Source organism: Acanthopagrus latus, chromosome 23 (genome assembly GCF_904848185.1).
Source record: "Acanthopagrus latus isolate v.2019 chromosome 23, fAcaLat1.1, whole genome shotgun sequence".
Taxonomy (NCBI): Eukaryota; Metazoa; Chordata; class Actinopteri; order Spariformes; family Sparidae; genus Acanthopagrus; species Acanthopagrus latus.
In genome coordinates, this window is record NC_051061.1 from 12,231,513 (window position 1) to 12,250,146 (window position 18,634).

General features: G+C 42.7%; 1 protein-coding gene across 1 annotated transcript; it reads left to right on the top strand.

The window, feature by feature from the left end:
- The first annotated feature begins 1,579 nt into the window (after nt 1-1,579).
- Nucleotides 1,580-17,047, top strand: LOC119014084 (heparan sulfate glucosamine 3-O-sulfotransferase 6-like). Its single transcript, XM_037089002.1, has 2 exons — nt 1,580-2,529; nt 15,534-17,047. Exons 1-2 carry the CDS (start codon nt 2,027-2,029, stop codon nt 16,150-16,152), a joined length of 1,122 nt encoding a protein of 373 aa, XP_036944897.1. The 5' UTR covers nt 1,580-2,026; the 3' UTR covers nt 16,153-17,047.
- Nucleotides 17,048-18,634: the final 1,587 nt, after the last annotated feature.

The window sequence follows — 18,634 nt, forward strand, 5'->3', positions numbered from 1 at the left end:
GCTCAGCCAAGGGGGTTATGTTTTGGTTTGCGAGCAGGATTACACAAATTCTTTTGAATGGGTTTCCACAAAACTTGGATGGAGGATGGGTCTCAGCCCCGAATAAAACCCATTAAACTTTTGATGTCGATCCAGATAAGGTCCATGTATTTTTTTCCTCATTTTCTTTTTTTGTGAGACAGTGTGGATTTCTTTTTTCTCTGGAAGTGATGCATGCATCTCGATGGAACGTTTGGCATATTCACTTATAAGTATACAACAGGGGACTGTTGGGCCTTGGCAGAGGTATGCACTCTACTGGGCGCCAGTCTAGTTCGTTTAATTGGTGCAAAACAAAAGAATAAATGTGGTATATCAGCTTTTCTGCAGGTGTTAGCTGCTTCCCTGTTTCTATCCTTTGTGCCACGCTGAGCTATCCAGCTGCTGTCTTCACATTCTGTTTGACAGACGGCTCTGAGAATATCAATATTTTCATCTAGCTCTCGACAACAAAGCGACAAAGCGCACTGTGTACAGCAATAACATGGAATTTTTGCGCCATGGTCCTTCTTGGTCGGGACCGGTAACTTCCTGGAGTCTCTGCTGGCTGCCAAGAAAAAACAGTCCAGCAAATGAAATGACACTCTATGTTAAACTTTGTTTTTTTTTTTTTTTTTGTGTACACTAAACAAACGAGATACAACCTGTTGCATCTTTGCGCTAAGTTAAGTTAGCCAACAGCTGGCAGTCGCTTCGTGTTTACCTTACCGACAGGAGAGTGGCATCAATCTTCTTATCTAACAAAGCAACCGAGCCGTCTGTGTGTTCCCCGAGGATATCAGACAGATACAATATAAAAATCCTCAATTAGCTAATAGTCACTTTGCCAAATTCATTTATTATCTCTGTCTGAAACGTACCGCGGCCCCGGGCTGAGTGTGTACCAAGCGTGTGCGCGCCTCTTTCCTCAGACAAATTATCTACCTCGGCTCCCCCGTCACCTCTCCTTACTCTTTTTTCCATCCCCTCATCCATTCAAACAGCCGCTTGGTGAGCTAGTCAGGTTCAAAGCCTGAACTCCATCCTCTTTGCCTGAAGAAACTCTACACCTGCTCCAGCTTCACAGAGTCGAGGGCGGTGGGGGGATATATCCCAACGCTGATCCTTCCTGTACAGCCCCAAAGGTGACACACTACAGCCCTTCACGTACTGTATTTACGGGACAGAGCAGTTGCAAGGGGCCCCTCCTCGCCCCGGGCCTGTTGTTTCGGAGGCTTGTTGTCACCGCTCCGGCTACGTGTTGCCATCAGTGTTGAGTCTCAGGGTTTGGATAGACATCCTCGGGGGGCTTCGCTTATTCACAGGGCTGCCTGAGATATCTATCACACGGGTTCAAAGGGGCGAGGAGGATTTTCCTCCGCCGGGTCAGCTTACATTTTTGTAAAACACTGATGTGTGCCTGTAGCTCTTGATAAAGTGCTCCAAAAAAAACCAAAAACTAAACACATCACACAAGAAGCTCTGGGCACGTTTCCCTAGGCGGATTCTCATAGATGATGTATGTTAATAATGCATCATTTATGATTAACAGAAAATGTATATAGAAATAAACACAGGCCCACAGTCCCAGCCTCTATACATGTAGGCATGTTTATGTATAGCTGGAGGAAGGAGGGGTGGAGACTGGTGGAAAAGGGCGTAGGAGAAGCGGAGGAGAAACCTTGAATGGGAGATGAGTGGACTTCAGAGCGCACAGACACAGCAGGCTGCGTACAAGCCAGTCATGACACATGGTGGCAAAAGTTTCACACTTAGTTTAGTGTTTTTGTGAAAAGAAAAACAGGGAGAGAGAGAGATTATGAGGATTCTTTCTGACGTACCCACCGCGTCAGAAGCTCTCCGTGTGATGCTTCACTTTTGCGCAACAGGTTCTGCGAGATAAACAGTTAAAAGGCAAAAAAACAGCATCACCTCCGATCGATGTGGGGAGAAGCAGCATGCTGGTGTCCCCGTTTTGGCACTTTGGCATCGCGCAGGAGATCAACTCATGGGATGTAGCGGATGCAGAGTCAGGTTCAACTTTGGCAAGGTGCAGTCCAAAGTCTCGGTGTTCTTTACCATGCTCCTGATCTTCACCTACTTCTTCTACTGCCTCAGCGGACTCTGCGATTCGGCTCCGAGAGCTTTATACAGCCAAGAGACATTAGACTATGACATTCTGGACGATCATCGCCGCCTTTTCGACGACCTGCGACCGTCGCCGCGTCTCCTCCCCGACCGGAACCGCACAGCCTCCGCCGCGGACGCAGAGCAGGTGGACGCGCCGGGAGACCTGGACGGCGCCAAGGAGAGCGCACCACAGGACGGCGGCATCCCCGTGTCAAACACGTTCGGTACCAAAAGGTTTCCGCAGGCGATTATAATCGGCGTGAAGAAGGGAGGGACCCGCGCCCTGCTGGAGTTTCTCCGCATCCACCCGGACGTGAGAGCGGTCGGCGCGGAGCCGCACTTCTTCGACAGGTTTTACGATAAAGGACTGGAGTGGTACAGGTAGGCGACAAACGAATAACCAAAAACTCTTGTTATAGGTCCAAAACAAGGCGTCTAAATATACGCATGAATCTGTTTAAATGATGACTTCAAATCCACTTTTGGTACAAGAGATGTGCTTTAAAGAAACAATTCCACCCAAAATGAAAATTAACTCATCCTCTTACCCTGAACCCCCATCCTGATGGAAAGTCTGGTGAAGTTTCATTGTCCAAAAAAACATTTCTGGAGCTTCACAGCAAAAAAAAAAAAAAAAAGCATTGCTGCATTCTCCTAAACAACTAAATCAGATGGGGACTTATTATAAAAAGAATAAAATGTCTCCAGACTGCTCCTCTCCTTTAAGAGGGGTGTAGATAACATCTTTTCAAATCAGTGTGGGATCTCGGGGCTTCCAGAGAATTGGATCAACATAGACGAGCTGTTTGGAGCCAATTTGATGTTCTTGTTTCGGTCGTTCTTCTACATTTTAAAACAAGTCCCCATCTGCTTCGGCTGCTTAGAAGAATGCTGTTTTTGCTGTGAAGCTCCAGAATTGTTAGCGAACTACAAAACTTCACCTGACTTATGCAGTCGAGCAGGGAACGAGTGAGTTTGCATTTTTTGGATGAACTTTTTCCTTTAAGTCTAACTAGAAATAAGCCAACTTTCCAAAACATGAAACCCTCACATGAAAGCTTTGGATGTCGTCTCAGAGAGTGCAGGATGATGTACAGCAGCGATGTTCCCCTGCTGACACCTGGGCAGAAGTGCTGATGTCACCTGTCAATAGTCTGGACAGCCCAACACTGTCTGGCTGATATATTCAGATCACCAGAAGCCAATATTGGCCCCGCACGCTGCACTGTAGATCAAAAGGCTGGTGGGGTCCCCGAGGAGCACTTCATCATCCTGACAGTCACCCAAACACAATTTACACACTTCAGCATGACATTAACATCCCCACCTTGTTCTGAGTGGGAGTCATACAGACATCAGCGACTGACCTCACTGATGCAATTAATTCATATCAGATCTTGGCTGCACGTCACAAGGATCGTCTTCTGCAGTTCTGTACGTGGAGGCACATACATTGGCTACTGTCTTTGGTGACAGCGGCTGATTTAGGGGCAGACCAGAGCTATCATTTGGGTCTAGTTTAAGGGCCCTAAAGACGAGGGATTTAGGACTGGATGAGGCTGAACCCTGATCATCTCCAGATGTTCCCCCGGCTTAGCTCCTGGAGAAGGTCCCAGCTAAGAGCCAAGACTTCTCACCAGTGTCAGAAGGCTATTTCAGACCTTAAGGTGCCATATGGAGAGAGCGAGGGTTGACAGGATGAAGAGCACTGATAAACAAATGCTTTGGTGTAATTTAATCTTCTCTTTAATCCCCCCCCTCTTAGTTGTGTTTTAACTGAGAGCATAAGGACACATGGAAACACTTTCACCACTGATAATTTTAGCATGCTGCTAAGCTTCCTCTCTTTTTTCCCTCATAAACACACACATGCGTTTGGCCACTTTCAGCTCGCTTATCTTCAACCCGTCTTTTACATTTCTCACATTTGTCCTTCTGCTTTTTACTCAATCTCTGCGCCACTTTCATTTGAGTTCCACTTCTCCATTCCCCTTTCTTTCTTTCTTTCTTTGTTCCTTTTTTTTTTAGTGTGTAGGATGCCTTTATGTGGAAATACCTGTGGCAGACCTGGTGTTTCCAGGCCGTGTTTTATGTGCGTTTCTGCATGTTTTAATTAGCCTGACTGGTGCTGTAAAGCCGTCGTGCTTTAATGCTGCTGTTTTGTTCGTGCTTCAACGTGCCGGCGACACTGACATGGCCTGTGAAAGTCAGATGGGTCTTAATAAGGGCTGCAGCTAATGATTCGAGTCGCGGATCAATCTCTTGATCATTTTCTCATTTAAATTTGAGCTCACTGTGATGTAAGATGCTTGTTTAGTTCTCTTGGCAGCGTGAACCCCCCCAAATAGTCAGTTTTCTAACATATATGGCAAAGAAATCAACCTTGGACCTAATGAACTTGGACCAGCACATATTTGGTGGTTCTGCTTTAAAAAAAAACTAGTGAATGATTTGCCAGTTTTCAGAATGGATGATGTCCTATTAATTCACTAATCTAAATATTAAAGGGGCACTTTGTAGTTCTGGAGAAGAAAACGAAACTCAGAATTATAATATTTACAATATAAACGAGGTAATAATACAAACTCTTTTCTATCACTGAATAAACAAGCTGTTCTCGGAGGAAAATAATGTCGCCAGAATGATGTTTGAGGCTAGAAAAGTGGCAGGGTCCGCCACATATAAACAGTGTGAAACTGTGTCCTTGGAGGTCAGTTTGTTTATTCAGATTATTCAGTCATGAAAACAAGGAGAGTTTGTTTATTCGATTTGTTTAAGGATTAAAATTAAAATGTCAAACCTACATAGTGCTGCTTTAATCAAGTAATTGTTTCATTCCTTATCAGTATATTTACTAGAGCAAAACAGAAGAAGAAAGACTCCATTTGCAAAATAAAATGCTTCATGATTGAAAAAATATCTCAGTATTTGGAGGTGATTATATTTCAGGCTTTTTGTACGGTTTCACCAAATTGCTGCAGGACAGATGGCCGAGTTCAACCAGTTCTGATGGGTGCGATCTACAAGAAAAATACTCTTATGCTGCTATTTTGTTGATTTTTTTAAAAAAAAATTTTTTTTAGTAAAATTGGATATTTTGCTGCTCTGGATGTGAACTTGGCTGTAACTTGAGGTGGAAAAGGGAGTTGGAAGGATTAACAGCAACAATGGAGACATGAGCAACGTGATCCCGGGTGAAATCACCGAAAGAGGATTCCCACTGTTGTCACCGAATCACAGAAATTGGGGGGGCGGGATCTGTTTGCTGTCATCCGCGGTGACCCACAGAGAAGCCGCTGGAGCTGGCAGAGCTCAGCAGTGTGTGTGTGTGTGTGTGTGTTGATGACAGCTAAAAATCATCCATGTGGAAAAAAGCAAGTCCTCCTCACCTTACTGTCAGTGAACGGAGAGTCAACTCACTGTCACATCTGGAAGCTGACAAGCACGGCACACTTTCTCATCTGATTCAAGTTCCCCCGCTTCATCTGCAGCTCTTGGGGTCAACACCATCATAATCTCTACAATACAAATGGATATGAATATTTCACTGGATCATTAATTTAACCCCTATACAGAACCAGTTTGCCCACATTGTCTTGTTCATTATCGCATCGACTCTCCCCTCCAGCCATTTATGACCTTTGCGTGCTTGCGTTTCAGCCATAACAGATAAAGAAAAAAAAAACCCCACTCAAATGCCTCCAGATATTTCTGTCTGACTCTCATAATGAGTAATAAAAGCACAGCCTTTGCCAAAAACACATTTCAGATTGAATTATCTGACAACGATTTGTGCCGTTGTGATCCTCCGCCTGCTTCCACATGTCTTGGACGGGGAAGCGAGCACAGGCTGAGAGGCCGTTTCAAGCAGATGGATGAGAGTCGTGTGTCAGAGGCTGGACCGATCTGTCTACTGGAGACACTTCACAGGCGCAGCGGTCCCCCCCGTTCCTCCAGCATTGTCCTCTGTGAGACAAACTTAGGCCTCATTCATGCGTGTTTTCCATCGCTTTTATCTCGGGCGATCCGGCCCGTCTTCTCTTCTCCACCCAGTCCGCTTCTCCATCCAAGCCCCCTCTCTCTCTCGTTTGCATGTGTGCATACGAGCCCATTACGGGAATGGAAAAGCCACAAATAGTGCATTCAAAATGAGGCAGAGATTTAATGAATTTTCTGTGTTGTTTTATGGCTTTAAGGGGACTTCACGGAGTGATGGGTTTCATATGGGACTTGAGAGCCGCCGCAGAAAACTGAAAAACCTCAGCTTTCCATGGCACAATGGTCCTGATTGTCATGGCTTTGTCACCATGATGCGGGCTGGAATGAGAAAACCCATCAGTCTTTTTTTAATGTTTTTTTATATATCTTCAGTCCCTTGAGGATTTTAAAATTAGAATACTGATTGCAACTGTCTTTCAGCAGAACAAGCACTTGTTATTTTAAAAGAGATGAAACGCTTTGGACCCAAAATAACATCCTAGAGTTTAAATACATAATAGAAAATACTTCATTTCTACACCAGTCCATAGATTCCATCAATATTTTGAAAGCTTGTCAATCGGTTGACCTACAGTCTTGACACCAAAGGCCATGCAAGATCGGATTGCTATTAAAATATAGTACTAATCCTTTAAGGGCGGCAGCACAAGGGCAAGGAGAAATGGGATTGGTCCTTAAAAAGACATGGATTTTTGTGAATTAGGATATGAAGAAGCGATGAGAACAGGTGAAAGTGATGAATAAATATTCAGGGTCTGCAGGATAATGTATGGGCCGTTTTTCATTTTCAATCTAGTATACACTGACTGACTTGGATCAATTTTATTGGCTCAGGAAATAAAGTTATATACCTCCTTCATCCTTTTTACTTTTATTAATCCAGATCTTCTTAATTAAGGACTTTTAATCTTGTTAAAATCATTTCATTATTGACTTTGACACCAACATTGAGTAACGTAAAAATACCCTCTGACCCTTTGCATATTTCTGAGTGACTGAAACATTAAAACACAAAATGAAAAAGACAGTCATTGTCCAGCTGACTTAAAGGTGCAAAATGCAATTTTGAACTGACCTTTTTTTTTTTTCGTTTACATTACTCCATCCTATTTTTTCTAAACAAATACATATTTTAGAGGAAGCTTTCTGCAGTAAATTGTGTAAAATATACCATCTGCCATTTACTAGTTTATAAACTAGAGTAGATCCTACTTCTATGCGGTTAGTTTACTTCAGTTTTTTGTCATGTATGTGATTCATCAGATCTTTGCTGTATTGGCATTACATTACAGGCATATTGAGAGACATTGATCAGACATGACAGAGTGCCACGCAATATTTAATCTCCCTGTACGCCCATATTGAATTGTTGGTTGATTGGTTGACTGATCCATAAATTAATCATGATTGATTTTTGATATCGTAAATATGACACTTAGTTTTTATAGTTATTTGTTTTACTTCCTTTATGAGCTGTCAACATTAGCTTCTTTGCCGTATCTGGAGGGTGAGACTCTGTATGGTGTTCTGTCAGGGGCCAGAGTCAAACACTTAACATGTCAGTCAGGATTTCTGACAGCTGAAATGGTGAAAGTGGACTTTAATGCTCATGGGGCGATGTTTTCCAGGGTGAGGGTGATTTTCCCAACACCTCATTCTGTGTCCAGCCCTGAGGCCATTAGCGATAGAGGCTGGACATGAAATGATTGGTCTAGCAGACCAGGAAGTGGTCTCTGTAGTTCTGAGTCGTATTGTGTTTTAATGGCAGTGGGGTTTGGCTGGAGTCGGGTCTAGGTGATGTTATAAGGTTTGAAACAGCCCACACTCACACCCCATATGGTGGAAATTATTATAATTTGAGGTGCATTGTGGTGCATTTTGGGGGCGCCTATTAAATCGTGCGGAGGTTTCAGTCGTGTCAGACTGCAGTTTGCTAGTGAGGAAAATACTGTGTGAAGGAATAATGGTTTTGTGTCAGTTGGCCAAAATGAAATGTTTCAGATACTTGTTAGTCATGCTCAGTTAAGCTGCTATTTCCAGAAAAGAATAACACCAGGTTGGAAATTGATGGGTGTATCCAGTGGAAATACATTTTGAGCCAGTTAGAATATAAATAACGCTAAATAACAAATTGTGACTATGCATAATTGTAAGTAATGACCAAGAGAACCACCATCTGTTAGCATCAAGCTAATAGCAGCACAGTATTTGGTAATAAATCATCTACTAAGCATCAAGTATCAAAAACTGTCAATACTGAAAGTCTTGTTGACTTCTTTGATTGAATATTTTACAGATATAAACAACTGTTTTGAACACTTTCTTTGTACTAATATTATCCAGCCATGCTAGCAGCTCTGTGAGGTTGTACTTAGGCACAGCAGCGTTTTAAGTACATGTTAACACCAGCAGACTAACAGGTATAATGTATAGTACAATGTTTGCTATCTTAATAAATTGTATTAGCAGGCTTACATTTGCTAAAGGCGTGCTGCAGGTGTGACATATTTTTTAAGAAGTTAGCAACGTCCTGGTTCCCTCGACAAAGAGCCAATGGGATTTCTTAGTTGGATTTTGAATTATTGCAAAAAACAAGTTCTGTGGTAAACACAAGCTCATGACACTTACACTTTTTGTTCAGCAAGAGAATAAGAACACAAGTTTTATGTTTTGTTTTTTTTTAAGTGAAAAAATAACCCCCCAGAAGTAAAAAAAAAAAAAAAGAAAGAAAAGCTAATATGATACAAATGTGCTACAAACAACGTCGACACAAAGTCTTTGACGTCACACTGAGTGTCTTATACTTTACACGCTTAAATAAAAATTGATTGGACAAGTTGTAAAGTTAGAGTTAGTATAGTCTGAAACTAAAGTCCACCTTCAAAGATGGACAAGATGTGTGGATGAGTCTCCGTGTTCAGTGTGATGACATTTAAGGTCCAACTTCTGTAGCGTTGTCAGCACCTGCCGTATTTACATGTTAACGCTTTAAATATCAAGCGTGGGGCGTTTAACGAAACCTTTTACGTCGTAGATGAAATGTTTAAATATTTCAAGCCTGTGGTAACCATATTTATTTAAATGAAAAATCCACTGACTTCAAGACAAGAGAACCAGAAGTAGGATAATACTTCACACTCATGTCCAGCTTTAGGACTCCAATGTAAGGGTGCCATTAAATGAATTGTTTTGGCGTTAGTACGGATATAGAACATTTTCTATCAATATGCATCATCAGTCAGCACTTCCACTCTGTTAAGTGTTTCTGCTACTTCCATGTGCAAAATGCCAACATCCTGTTCAGACTCGTAATTATGACTGGACGCCATGAAGTCACTAATTACCCACTGACCAACAAAAAGTATTTGATTTCTTTATTGAAAAGCCCACACAGGCACACACATGTGCATGATTTTACCCCCACAGCCACCCACCCGCGCACACATACACACACACGTACACACACACATTTTCATATTCAAAGTCATTGCGCTGGTATCCTGCTGTAAACCACCGAAGATGAAAATATAAAACACTGTAGTCTCTGTGGAAGTGTGGCACTTTAGCTCACCTCCTGTCGAGAAAACGCTCCATTACTGCATCATTATTCATAAGAGAAAAATAATCTGATAACAATGTATTTAAAGTCTGTGGGTGGCATCGGTCTTTCTGCCGGTCGTGTGGTTTCCCTGAGGGATCTAACCATCCACTTCCTCTCTCTGCCCATGGAGAGAGGTGACGGGTGTCGGCAAAATTCACCTCCAGGCTGACACTTGCATCGAGCGTTTAGTGTGTTTGTGTGTGGGACGAATATTACTTTAGTTCCAATACACACTGTGTCGCTAGCTGTTGTGAAGCATTGTTTATGAGGTTTTTGCTCAGTCTCAAGCTCATCCTCAGGCGGCGTTTGGTTTTTACATGTTGATTTGTGTTTCTTTCAAACTTTGGCGTCCGTGACACTTTGAAGCCTGGTCGCCTGCTCAGGTTCCTGTATGAACAAAGAACATAGAGACAGTATGGCGACATTTGCTCTTAGTAACCCCCAGACAATGACGACTCCCCTTGTGTATGTGTCGCTGGCCTGTCGATGTGCTGTCATGGCGAACCTTTGTGCTTTGTTAGTGTGGTGTAGTCAGGGAGATACTCTCATTTCTGTCCATCAAACATGAGGGTACCTTCAGAATCTGGTTAGCATAGCTTAGCATAAAGAATGGAAACTAGAGGAAACAGTCCATCTTTGTTAGTCCACAGGGAACAAAAATTCACAACGTGAACAGGCTTTAGTCATGTTGGACAGAGCATAGCTAATTTTTTCTGTTTCTAGTGTTTTTGTGAGCTAAGCTAACCAGCAATAGCCTTCAATTAAAGGTGCAATATTTAAGAATTTTCATTTAAAACATAAAAAAATTTGAGAATCAGGATGTGAAGAAATAACCACTTTGACGTTATGACATCTATGTAGGCTCCTTGTACAGTGTTTAAGAGATACCTACACAAGTTAGCATGCTAACCAGCTAGCCCCGAGCTGGTCCAAAGGGTCCTGTAGTAGCGGTCCAAACACCAACACTGCCTTGGTGCTCCAAGCTCCTAGTCCGTATTGCTAGCTGCACGGCTTACTGAGCTAACTAGCTAACGACCACAGTTGACAACAGATAGCAGTTACTCCGGCGATAAGCTGACCCCAATTTGTCTTGAGTAGAAAGCAAGTGTCTCTACTATCCAAAATGTTGAACTATTCCCGTTATTTACCCCAGTCCATATTCTTGCAGAGCCACAGAGAGCAATTCGACTCCCGGCGAGAAAACAAACAAGCATATTTCCTCATCTGTCAAACAATTTCTTTAACTGCTCTATTTGCTGCCTGTTGAACTTATGGGATTTATTTAATTTGTTTTTCTGCTGTTTTCTGGTCAGAGAAAACTGGCAACACATGCTTCACCCAGGCATGAAGGCGTAAATCGAGGTTCCCACACTCATCCTGTCAGCCTGTCCGTGGCCCTCGGCCTCGTTCTGTCACCCCCTGAGCTTAGTAGCACTGCTGGGAAATGTTTTCACTCAGTTTGTTGTTTGCTCTCCGGCTCGTTTTTTTTACAGCCTTGATTTTCCACTGCCTCATTAATTGGGTCTCGGCTATGAAAGTGTTTTGGACGTCGAGACGCCTGCCAGAGCAGAAGCCTCTCCTTTAGCGAGCCAGTGTTTGGCGTAGATGGTCCAGCAAATGAGTATAATAACCCGTGGAATGCGAGATCTGTTTTTGTTTTCGGAAATGACATGATAATTGGATTTTTAGGATCTTTTTGTGTACAATCAGCTCTCGACGCTGCGCAGAATGCCTTTCGTTAGGGCGCTAGAGGGGATGTAGCTGCAGTACTTCAGCTGGAGAACCCATAATCTCGGGGGGCAGGAAGTCTCTGGGCCACATCCTTGTTGCCAGAGTTAGTATTTAATCTTCTGATCCAGACATATCAGTGGTGTAATCAGCGCTGTAGCACTTCAGGGAAGAAAAGCGCTACATCCTTTAAGCAGCAGGGAGTTCCAGACTAATGTGGCTAGTCAGCAAGGCTTTCCAATACTGAGCTAAATAGAAAACATCTTCGTGCCCCGAGTTACTCTCCCCGCACATTCATATGGAGTTGACTGAGAGGTTTATTTCCCAAAGTTGAATGTCAGAGCTGCATTTGTCAGAACATATACAGCATAACAATAGATTGTACATGCATGGGGAAATTGAAAAGAAATTAATCACCCCTGATCTGTTTACAGTTTCTCCTGACACCACATACAGGAACAGATTTATGATAGAAAATGGCTGTTATTGATTCTCCGATAATGAGGCAGATTGAGATGAGGGAGATAGGGACCAGAGGGGAGGGAGGGAAGGGGGGGCGAAGCCACAATTCATTAACTATTCATGAGTATGGAAAGACAACTTATGGTCAATTATTGAAGTGACACTTATGTCAAGGAGTGAAGGACAAATCCAAGAGTATATGGATGAGGGAGTAGAGGACAGAGAGGGAGACGAGCGCTCAGTTTCTCATCAGTAAACACTGACACCTCTGTGCTTGGATGTGTGTCGCATTCACACACACACTCACACACACTCACACACACAAACACACACAGTGAACAATCCGTCATATAGAGACAGACGTATTGATTAGACACAGATAAACAGGGGACAGACAGGCAGCGATAGGCCATTTGCAGCTCTTGTAGTTGGATAATAATCAATTAATGGTCTTTTATTATGGGGATCATTTAATGAGGGAGGACTGAAACGGCTCAACCTTAAGTAAGGAGGAGAAACTGGAAACCTGCACAAGAGCAGAGAAGTCTTTCTCCTCCCTCACATTCATGGTCACGTCAAGAACAAATACTTTTTTCAGTCATAACAGAACTACAAAAGAAGCTACATAACTTCAAAATTGGTGCATCCCTAAACAAAAAACAAACTTTTGGCGTAGAGTTTCACCCTTTTTGTTACCTTATGCATCAGGTCATACACATTGCCTCCAAAAATGAAGCTTGGCATAGTTGGTATCTTGGCAGATGTTATCCAGAAGATTACTGGGGAGGACAACAGGGAGGCTACTAGGGAAACAATCATTGGTGATGAGCTGTAACTACCGTAAGTAATAAAGCACCATAATAACTGATGCACAGATCTTCCTTTCAGTGCTTTAGAAGCATTGACTCAGTCAGCTGAAGCAGTAGTTTTAGTTGTATTCAGTCACTACCCTAGATCTTAATGAATGAATGATATGCTTTACCAGTCGCTCTATGAAAGAGGATTAGCAATTAGCGTTTAGCCCATAATTCCAGCAATGTATCATTTGGGCTGGGGAAAAGCTGGATAGAATTAGGATGACATTCTGGGTAGTACAGTATGCCTTTTCCCTTTCTCGCCAAGAGTTAGATGACAGGATTGATTCCACTCTCATGTCTGTACACTCTGTGCTCTGTAAGTATGAAGCTACTATCAGCGGTCGGTTAGCTTAGCACAAGGACTGTGAACAGGCGGCAACATCTAGCTTGCCTCAGTCCACTAGCTGCACCAGGCCGAGAAGCAGTCCAGGATGTAGCTAACCCTCTCTTAAACCACATTAGCTTTCTTTTTATGCTTTTGTGTTTGCACAGACTGCAACAAACCAGATATACTGTAGAGAACATCAGTGAGCTTTAGAGGTACTGGAAGTGGACTTGGGTTACCTTTGCACAGAGACATGCTAGCTCTCTCCCCTTCCTAAACTAAGCTAAACTTAGCTAACATAAGCTAAAGTTGAGCCAACCCTGGCTCTAGAGGGGTGTGCAGTTGGTTGCTAGATGCCAACACATCTTCCACACTAGAACTCCACTTAACCTTGATTTTACTCAGCTGTAATATAAGAATCTAACTAATGCTGGCAAATGCTGCGCTGAAGACAAGAGTGTATTTGTGTTTTTTAATGATCATCTCAAAGTGATTCATGTTTTATTTTTATTTTTTTGTTTGCTTTTACTACAGTTTGCTTTTTCAATCAGCTCTCACCCGCAGATGATCTCACTAGAACAACTGGCTAAATTAAAATGAATGCTCCTTGGATGTCCATCCATGATTTACATTTTCTGAGTGGCCTGTTGTCAGTGACATTTGGACTCTGTGCAGACTTTCAATCTGAAACAAATGAAGAAAAACAGGCTGCATGACTTACCCCGCCACATGAAAGCTCTCCGTTTCCAGTAATACAGTAAAAGTTGTGTGGAGTAAATGAGCTACAGACTTATTTATTTGCTGTTTCAAACATTGCTCATCCTCCATGTCATGCACAACAATTTGTCTCTGAAATCCAAGTCCACCGCAATCGTGCCTCGCTCAGTATGTCAATGTCAAACGTGGACGCAAGAAGAAACGCTGGGCCTGGCGAGTACCCACGATGCCAGTTCGCCAGAAATAAAAGCTGTCTGTGTAACAGGCGGAACAGCGACTTTGAGCTGTGTTGAGCCGCTGTTGAGCAAACTTTCTCAGAGTTTACAGGACGGCAGGTGCACACAATATGTAGAGAGAAAAGAAACACATCTTGGGAGATAAAGCATTTGTTTAGCTTATTATACATCATCGCTGCACTCTAGTAACACATAATTCAGCACATGGCTTTTTACTGCCATATTTCTATGCAGCATCCTCCCCCCCACCCCTCACTGCAGCCATGTGTTTAACACACTAGCTGAGCTCAGCAGCTTGCCATCCTGGTTGCACTTCCTGCACACGTTGGTCCGTTTGGGTCCTTGCAGGAACCCGGAGGGGAGGTGAGGGAGGTGGTGTTGAGGGGGCGTTGGGGGGGGGGCACTTTGCTCTTGCAGGAAGAAGAGGGGGGGAAAGGTTTGTAGGAAATTGCTGTTAAGTGGTTCTTGAGGCTTTGTGGTTTTGACTCATCAGGCCTGTAGCGAGTGGATGGTCCTTTTGTGCAGGCTTTACTGTGAGATTCAGATGGGCTGTCTGGGGCCCCGGCACATAAACACACGACGGAGTATGGAGCTTTAATCACACAGAATTTGGGGGTACGTTAATGCTTAGTGTATGTAATGTGTTTACATTGTCTCTTGATATTCTTTTCACTGAATTTGTTTCCCATATGTAGACCAGGCTCTCTGCTTTGAAAGTTACAACCAAAGCCTAATGGTTCAGTCTGACAAAATGTGAAGTCATAATACTACTGGGTCATTTTTAAAAAAATCTGCATTGATCAATATGAACCACGGCATAGATTTTCATGAAACTTTTATGGAGGCTGAGTTTTGGCCCTCAATAAACCCTGTTAACTTTTGGTTTGGATTCAGAAAAAGGGACAGATCCAGTAATTCTTTCTATCGTTTCTTTTTTTAATTATCATTTTCTTTCTATTTCTCAGGGAATACTGCATGAATCACAATGAAGAAAAAAAAATCCAGATCTGTCAGATGTATCTAAGTTTTATTTGATACTGAATTAGACTTTAGGAAGATCTAAGTATCCCCCAACTTCGAAAGTTTTTGCATCTTCCATCTCCAGTACTGGTTTTGGTCTTACTCTTTCCGTTCACTCTCACTTCTCTCATTAGGCAGCTGTTTTCAGTGAAAAAGCTTTAATAAACCAACTGTGCCCGTGCATCACCAAACAGCAGCAAATTAAAAACTAGCTGGTGAACATAGAGGAGCATTTAGCAGCGACAGAGACAGATATATCCCTCTAGAGTCGGGGGAGACCAAAACTGGAGCAATAAGAGATTTAATATTCTGGACAGAAAGACTCCAAATAAAAGCTAATTTTGCTCTGTGTCTGCTGGATGTGTGGTGTCACTGTTGTGTAACACAATACCCTGATCAACTTGATCATGCTTATAAGTCAATGTCTTCTTTTCATTTAGGAACCTGATGCCTCGGACGCTGGACGGCCAGATCACCATGGAGAAGACACCCAGCTACTTCGTCACAAAGGAGGCTCCAAGCCGCGTCTGCACTATGAACTGCCAAACCAAGCTCATTGTGGTGGTGAGAGATCCCGTGACGCGGGCTGTCTCCGACTACACCCAGACACTGTCCAAGAACCCAGGCCTTCCATCTTTCCAGAGCCTGGCTTTGAAAAATGTCTCAACAGGTCTGATTGACACGTCGTGGAGCGCTGTGCGCATCGGCCTCTATGCCAAACATCTGGAGAACTGGCTCCAGCATTTCCCCTTGTCTCATTTTCTGTTTGTTAGCGGCGAGCGGCTGGTGTCTGATCCGGCTGGGGAGATGGGCCGTGTTCAGGACTTCCTGGGTCTGAAAAGGGTCGTTTCAGACAAACACTTCTACTTCAACCAGACCAAAGGTTTTCCCTGCTTGAAGAAGCCAGAGGGGAGCAGCAGACCTCGCTGCCTTGGAAAGTCTAAAGGCAGACCCCATCCACAGATCCCCACCGAGGTCCTGCAGAGGCTCAGAGACTTCTACAGGCCCTTTAACCACAGATTCTACCAGATGAGTGGACAAGACTTTGGCTGGGACTAACAGCAGATTCTTGTCATATAGCCCAGATAAAAGTCTTCAACTATCTCATGAGACTGACTGTTCAGTGCTCCGCGGGGCTAACATTCTCAGGGCCGGGGTAGACGAACACAGAGTCCACAGACTGAATTCTGCCTCAGTAGAACCAACATGACATGCAGCACATGAACTCACTGTTTTGCTGTAGATAGAAGCCGACATGGACACAGCGCTGCCAACATATATACAGTTAATGGCTTAGTTATTAAACCATTAAAACATCTCCTCGCTTGTATGTAAATGTCATCGTCTTCGAAGCAAACGATGTACCAAAGGGAAAGCAGACATTGCTTTATGTTTTGTTTTATGAAATAAGCTGATATTTATAGTTTCTGTCGATTTGAAACAGATTTCTTTTATAAAAGAAAAGTATTTATTACATGGTAAGGAAAGACATAAAAATGAGTATGCTTCATTGACAGGACATTGGGAAAGAAATGTCAGACTTTATGATAAACCACTATTTCTTCTTACTGCATTTATGTTTTTAATTACATTTTCTGTTTTCAAATGCTACATGTTAGTTTTCAGCTTTTTCTCAGTTCTTAACAGTTGATATACCAATGATACCTCATCTGTAAATAATAAATGTTAACAACAGAAACCACACATACGCACATTCCATTTGTAGATACTTTTTTTCGCTTCAAAGCTACATAGCTGTTTTTCATTTCCCTTGACAATAGCGAATATATCCACTGTTTCCCCATTCAAGTAATTGCTGTCTTGATCTGTGATTATTTTGAACCTTTTTAAAATCCACGTGTACACAAAGCACAGCGGCATGTATTAAACCTTAATTCTGACTCTGATTCTTTGTGTTTCGTGAAGTAAAGTTTTAGCTGACATGGCATCCAGAGCACAATGTTTCATCCTTTTCTCTTTGACATTCATTTGGGATTGTGGGTCATGATAGAAAAAGTAAAAAAGAAAGATTAAGATTAAGATTTAGATTAAGATTTCAAACACATTGTGTTGTCCTCATTCTAAAAGTCTTTTCTCTTTATAATGATGAAATTTAAAGCAAGTTCAAGCAAAAATACACACTCTGGTAAGACAAACTTATCTTCATAACGTATGTAGCTAACATACTTATTTTAACACAAACCGTGATTTTGTCCTAAACCTAACCAAGTAGTTTTGATGCCTGAACCAAACTGTGACCATTACATTACCACGATGATGACCTGACTGTTTTCATGACATTGTCATGACATTTCATTTCATGACAATGAAGTTCCCTCACTTCGTCCAAACACGCTAATATATTAATGGCTATAACAGGCTGTCACACAAATGGACTTTGAGTTTAATTAGATATTATGCTTTGTATAGGGGTTTCTAAGTGACAGGCCATTGGAACAATGGGCAGTCCAGCTAACTGGCTCGACGCTTATATACGCAATACAAGATCAATGCTCTAACCTTATTTCGGTGTTTCCTACATGGATGATCGACTGGTGCGTGTGAGACTGTCTTCCTGGGAGTAATTTAACTTGATATCATGTATGTAGTCACTGTGTTTATGCTCAAGAACTCTTTTGGAAGCCTCTAATTTCAGTATGAGTCAGCTGGAAACATTAAAACTGACGCCAGGGACGGCAGTTTCAACCGAGCTGATGTTAGCTTCGTTCGCTAGCAACGGCCGTCACTTTGGGTACACTTGCGACAGTTCAGCTGACAGAGTTGTCGGGTTGTCGCCATATAGAAAGTACGTCTGTATCACTGTTTGCCTGTTGTTTGAAAAAAAGAAAACTTTGGACAGTGTAGTGGCGTTTTAACAGCCATAGTAATGCTAACTAAGAGGGGCGGGCTTAGCGGGTGATCAGTTCTTCCATGATTAGACGTTTGTGCTGCCGCAACCAAGCTGTCACTGTCTCCGTGTCCTCGTCTGTTCCTCTCCTTTATTTATGCCCTCAAACTTTTGCTCTCTTCGCTAACTTTATTTTCTCACCAGAGAGAGCCCTCCCTCCCCTCTTCATCTTCTCTCACGCTCCTCTTCCCCTCTCGCCACTTCCACATAGTGAGACCACATGTACAGTCTGAGGCCTGCGTGCGCTGTGGCCTCTAATTATGAAAGATGTCAGCTCGCTCAGAGAAACCCCTCCTTCCTCTTCTGGGCTCAGAATTAGCAGCAGAGCCTCTTCTCTTTCACGGTACACTATCCTGTACAGAGTAAGGGAAAAAAAAAAAAAAAAAACATCTGCTCTGGTGGAACAAACCAAAAAAGGGAAACCAACTTAAGATCCGAATCACACACTGCAGATGTCTTTTTTTGTTTTTCAAAACAATGCATGGAAATATGCCTGACAAGGATTTGCATTCAGTGATTAAACCAAAAAAAAAAAAAGATCAGTCAAATCGATTAACATTGAGCTTTGTTTGTGGAAACGAGTGGAGAAAATCAGTGGCTCCATGCATTAGCATGCTAGTGTATGTGTATTCG

Coding starts and splice junctions, on each gene's coding strand:
- LOC119014084 (XM_037089002.1), top strand. CDS start 2,027: ATGGGATGTAGCGGATGCAGAGTCAGGTTCAACTTTGGCAAGGTGCAG. Junction 2,530..15,533: donor AAAGGACTGGAGTGGTACAG/GTAGGCGACAAA, acceptor CTTTTCATTTAG/GAACCTGATGCCTCGGACGC.